Below are 6,000 nucleotides of genomic sequence, written 5' to 3' on the forward strand. Positions count from 1 at the left end.
TCCACCAGCTCCAGGGTGGGAGAGGTGCGTCCCGCTGCACCCTTCTGCACATGCTACCTGCCAGCCTCACAACCTCTTTCAGCAGGCCACTCAGCTGGCCCATTCTCAATTTGAGAGTGGCCAGCAAAGACGCCTGTCTGCCTTCTCTCCTGGGAGGACCTTATGGGTGGTGTGGAGTCACCCAAGAGTAGGGGAAACTATTCCTAGTCACAGTTTTCCTTGCCTGGCACAGGGAACTCACCATGCTAAGCCTAGTCCTAGTCTCGGTGGAAGGCCTAAGAATCAGCCTGAGTGTCACCATTTCTTTCAGTCCAAGGAGTTCAGTTTGAGCCTCAGAAAGGATTCCCTGGTGTCTGAGACTTGTGACTTAAACCCTTGGCTGCGTGATTTGGGGCAAACTACTAACCATTTGAGACTAGCTTCCTTATCTGTTAAAGTGAGAAGAGCATTAGTAACATGGGCCACTCAGAGAGGCCATAAGACTGAAGTGAAAAGACAGTTTTTGCCATTTTTCCAAGGGGTATCATTGATCAGGTTATTTGATCTGCAAAGTGGAGCAAACAGCAGTATCTATCTCATGGGTATTGTGAGATAGATGAGAGAAGATACTCAGCCCAGTGCCTGGCTTTGTAATGGGGATGCTTTTTGCTAAGGAGCTTTGAAAATTCAAAGATGTAATATGAGTACTAGTTTGTGTGTGTGTGTTTGTGTCTATATATGAGTGGGTCTGGCGCCTCAATCACTTACTACGAGACTTTGAATATGTTGTCTAATCTCTATCAGCCTCAGCTTGCATCATAAAATAGGGAAAATTATATTACATAAGACTATCATGAAAACTAAATGAAATAATATTTGTCCTGGGCATGTAAGTGGAAACTGCCTAAAAGTAGCTGTTATTACTAAAGCATGTAGTAAAGTGTAAGTTGTTGCATAAATACTCTTTCTTATCTATTATACTGCTATAAGGAGGAGATAAGTTAGCATTTGTGAAAACACCTTGAAAACTCTCAGTCACTATTCTTATGAGAAGGTGGATGATGGTTTGAGCTAATGAGGTCATGTAAAAAGTGCTGTGAATTAATGGGAATGGAAAAGTCTGTTCCTTAAGAGTGATGCTTATAAGTCCTTGGCTGATAGGGTTGAAGGCAGGGAGGAGATTAATTGTTCTTTTCCCTCTTGTTCTTTGGCCCAGCTGCTGGCTCCTGGCACCCTGTGCCGTGAGCAGGCCCGGCAGTGTGACCTCCCGGAGTTCTGCACGGGCAAGTCTCCCCACTGCCCCACCAACTTCTACCAGATGGACGGCACCTCCTGTGAGGGCGGCCAGGCCTACTGCTATAATGGCATGTGCCTCACCTACCAAGAGCAGTGCCAGCAGCTGTGGGGGCCTGGTAAGGGCTCTCCTGGGGAGCATGGTCCTCTTCCCACCCCAGCACTTCCCAGCCAGCCTCCCTCTCCAGCCCTTGGAGCAGCTTAGAATCATAGATGCAAAACAGCACCTCCAGATACCCCCAGATACTCTTTTATCCCCTTGACTCAGAGTAGATGTTCAGGGAAGGCCAGTGGACAACATTCTTCCCAATCCCTTGCTGCTTTTTATTCTGAGTGGTCAAATGGATAAAAATATTCCAAAAGAAAAGTGAACAGAGGATATAGACAGGAAGGCATATCCAAATGGCCTTTAAGCTATGAAACAACATTTAACCTCAGTCATGTTAAGAGAAAGCACATTATAGCTACTATGAGGTAGGACTTTTTATGTATCAGACTAGAAGTTAATATAATAATAACAATGGTAATCTTATGGAAGGTTATTTGGAGATAGCAACATTTTAAATGCGCTTATTGGACCCATCAATTCCACTTGCTTAGAAACGTATTCAACACTTATATGTGAAGATACATTTACAGAGATGTTCATTGCACCATTATTAGTTGCAGCAATCACAACCTCTGTGTCCTCAATAGGAATGGATTAAATTAATCCTGGTACATCCATATGATGCAATGCTATGTGACCGAATAAAAGAAGGCAGCTCTGTATTCCCTGAATCAGGTCATCTTCCACAATAAATTAAGCAAAAAATGCAAGTTATAGAACAGTGCATAGAATATGGTTTCAGTCTTTGTTAGATAATCTCTATAAGGTCCACACGGAATTGTATCTAGGGGATACAGAAGATAGAAATATAATTATCTCTAGAAAATCTGTTGTGAATAAGTGCAGTTTCTCCATGACATAGGGAAGTAGGAACTGGATGGCTATGAGAAAAAATTCCAAAGACATACTTTATATCTTTAAAATTATGTGCATGTATTACCTATTTTTAAAAATCCTGAAATGGGACAGGACTTCTTCATTAGAGAGCAGGCATAGCATGCAAACCACAGACAGAAATCTTCAATAAGGCCGGAAGAACTGACGTAAAACATTTTGTAGGGCTAGGTCTTGGTCAGAGTATGGAGATACAAACAACCTGATAGGAGTGCCAGAAAGTGAGGCTGAGTATTCCCTCCCATAAACCATTCTTAACTTGATGATTTTACAAGGGTAGCTTTGTCCTAGGGGGCTTCTGACAGGAAGTGTACTGATCGCTGTTTCATGCTCACCCAGGAGCCCGGCCTGCCCCCGATCTCTGCTTTGAGAAGGTGAATGTAGCAGGAGACACCTTTGGAAACTGTGGGAAGGACATGAATGGTGAACACAAGAAGTGCAACATGAGGTGAGGTCCTGAGGGCAGCCCCTACAACATAGGGTGACAAAGCAGTTGTCCTCCCTACTGTCCTCCCTACTCCTGCCTGGCTCAGTGGTGTGGCTTAACCCAGAGCTGGGCATTTAAATAAGTCAGTTGAAGTCAGTCATCTATTCTTAGCCTGTTGTTTGACAATGCACCATTCAGCCCTACGGAAGTCAAGGAGGGGGTTGTGGGCGGCAATGCTTCCTAGAAAGCTAATCAGGTTTCCTTTGGGGACTTACAGTGGGGCAGGAATTAGCCTTTTTGAGTCATTTCTAGAGGTGCTAATTATGCCTTCATCTGAATAGCCCATCATGTATTTATTCACTTGTTCATTCATTCATTTACTTATTCCAACCAGCTATCCATTTACCCACTCATCCATCTATCCACTCATCCACTCACCTATCCATCTGTCCATTCATCCACCCACTCATTCATCCACCCACTCATCTTTCCATCTGTCCACTCACCCATCCACTCATCTACTCATCCATCCATCCCTCTACTCGTCCATCCTTCCACTCTCTATTGAGGGTTTCCCATATGTAAGATTACTAGGCTGAGTGCATGGAACTTTTAATTAACAATACAGTGTGGGAATGTGGAACAAGCCACCCAGCCCAACTTAGTGCATGAGGGTGGTTTCCCAAAGGAAGTTACACCTACAGTTATGCTGCGATCTGGAGCATTTACCGAAGTGAACAAGATGGAGAGTGGTGCTACATGAGTTGAGAAAAACTAGCACTTGGAAGAACTGGTAACAGTTTGGTTCAGTTAAGGTGTAATGTTGGGGTACAGTGGAGAGGGGGCTGCTGAGACATGAGCCTGGATAATTAAACAAGGACCAGATTTTGAAAAGCTTGAATGCGTGGCTAGGGAAGTTGGGACTTCAGCTTGAAAGACATGTGGAAATTGGACTCCTATGGGATAAGGCCGGAGGCAGGGAAAGCAGTTTCCAGAAGTCCTGATGAGAGGGGTGGCAGTGCGAATTAAGGTAAATACATAGGAGGGAAGATTTACAGGGCTTGAAAACTGCTTAAACCCAGGACTGAGGGAGAATGGGGAGTCAGAGATGATCCCAGGCTTCTGGCTTCTTTGAGCTCCTGGGTGGATGATGGAGTGAAGAGCAAAAAGGGCAGACTGCTCAGGTCAGGCAGTTGTCCTTGAAGTAAGGACTTCCCCAGGCCAGTTCCCTGGCCTGGGTCTGCTAAGGGACAAGTAGCCTGTTCCCTTCCCTTGATCTCAGTCCACACGGAGTCCCTCCTGTTGGGTTCCTGAGGCACACTCACTACGCTAGACCTCTGCCCTGCCCCACACAAGCCTGTTGTCTTGGTCAAAAACAACTGAAGCCCTCTGGTGCCCAGCTCTTCCCTCATCTTCACACTCTCTCTCGGCCCAGAGATGCCAAGTGTGGGAAGATCCAGTGTCAGAGCTCTGAGGCCCGGCCCCTGGAGTCCAATGCGGTGCCTATCGACACGACCATCATCATGAATGGGAGGCAGATCCAGTGCCGGGGCACCCATGTCTACCGGGGTCCCGAGGAGGAGGGTGACATGCTGGACCCAGGCCTGGTGATGACAGGGACCAAATGTGGCTACAACCATGTGAGTCGCTTCCCCCATCCTAACTCAGAGCCAGCCGCAGGGAGAAGTGATTGAGAGGCGTGAGTCCTGGAGGGAGGATGCCTGGGCTCACACCCCAGCCTCCCCAACCCTGAACCTCAACGGCTTCTTTTATAAAGCGTGTATAGTGACAGCAACCACCTGCCCCACAGAATTGGCTGACAGGTCAAGGAGAGAATCCCTGCCAGGGGTGGCGAACCTGCAGCCTTCTGATTTCAAGATTGTTATTTTTAAGCACCAAAGGAGGCAAGAAAAGGTTCACCTTCCTCTGTTGCACCACTTCTAATAAAAGCATTTGTTCTATACAATTTGAATCCACTCAAAAGGTAGCCTTTAACTGCCAGGAAGGCCACAAGTTTCCTTGAAGGGTCAGGTTCCCCACCTCTGTGCAGGACTCATCCTGAATTAGCACATGAATTAAAACTGGACTAGGAGTCCAGGAAGCTTGAGGAAATCAATGTCAACTATCTCATAGAGTTAATGTGACAATGAAATTATAAAAGCCATATGAAGCACTTGGTCTATAGTACTTAGCACAGAGTAGGCTGTGGTCACCATCATTATTTTTAATTATAATATTAAAATGAGTGCATATTAATAGATAAGTAAACAACATAATGAACTTAACAGTAATGTACCATGTAATAATACATATTTAATATTATACAGAGTGGATATAAAGTTCGTGTACAATTTAAAAGTTTCACATGGTAAATTGCACATGAACTTTATGTCCACCCTGTATTGTTAAATATATTTTAACAGCATAATGTTCATTGTTTTTCCCCTAATCTCAAAAGTAAAAGCAGAATTTAGTCTGCTGTCCTGTCTTTGGCTTTTTGGGTTGTTTTTTATTTTTCATTGTAATAAATGACCCGAAGCGGGCTGTCCTTCTGGGCACTTGCGTGCTCTGCATACGAAACCCCATCTCCTAGTTCCCACCCACTGTCCCTTTCCCTGTACTAAATCCTGCTTTCTCCTCGCTGCAGATTTGCTTCGAGGGGCAGTGCAGGAACACCTCCTTTTTTGAAACCCAGGGCTGCGGGAAGAAGTGCAACGGCCACGGGGTGAGTGCGTGCTGTCCTGGGCTCCTCCCTCCTGGGGAAGGAGGGACACTAGGGCCCTGCGAGTGGCCGGCGCTCTCCGCGGTGCTGACACCTCCGCCCTTCCCTCGCCCTAGGTGTGCAACAACAACCAGAACTGCCACTGCCTGCCGGGCTGGGCCCCGCCCTTCTGCAATACTCCGGGCCACGGGGGCAGCATCGACAGTGGGCCCATGCCCCCCGAGGGTGAGTGCCCGCCTGCCGGCCCCACCTGCCCTGTGAAGACCCTAGGCACTGTGGGGGCGGGGGGCGTGTTGAGAAGGAAACCCAGATAAAGAGAGGCGGAGCAAAAAGATGGGCAAGAGGAGGGACCGGGCAGCCTGGAGTGGGGCGTGGCTCAGCGGCTCCGTGTACTGTCTGCGTTAAGAGAGATTGTGGATCCCCAAATGTTCTAATCCTTTTAGGGGGTGGGAGGGTGATTCATCCTTTTTTGACGCTTAAAAATAATCGCAAACTTGGGGCACATTATGGTGGCTTGTATTTCCTCTGATGAATGAAGGTTAAAATGGGGAACCAGACACCCAGAAAAGTTGTTTT

At 46.7% G+C, this 6,000-nt stretch overlaps 1 protein-coding gene across 1 annotated transcript in view; it reads left to right on the plus strand.

Annotated features, from left to right (window-relative positions):
- The window catches only part of ADAM19 (ADAM metallopeptidase domain 19), an 84,980-nt gene that overhangs the window by 70,537 nt on the left and 8,443 nt on the right, over positions 1-6,000 (plus strand). Inside the window, exons 14-18 of the mRNA XM_023516678.1 lie at positions 1,196-1,391; positions 2,615-2,723; positions 4,138-4,342; positions 5,350-5,427; positions 5,541-5,649. Coding sequence (XP_023372446.1) covers positions 1,196-1,391; positions 2,615-2,723; positions 4,138-4,342; positions 5,350-5,427; positions 5,541-5,649 — 697 coding nt within the window. The remainder of the gene's footprint in view (positions 1-1,195; positions 1,392-2,614; positions 2,724-4,137; positions 4,343-5,349; positions 5,428-5,540; positions 5,650-6,000) is intronic.

Source organism: Otolemur garnettii, unplaced genomic scaffold (assembly GCF_000181295.1).
Source record: "Otolemur garnettii isolate 467f Iridium unplaced genomic scaffold, OtoGar3 scaffold00003, whole genome shotgun sequence".
In the NCBI taxonomy this organism is placed as follows: Eukaryota; Metazoa; Chordata; class Mammalia; order Primates; family Galagidae; genus Otolemur; species Otolemur garnettii.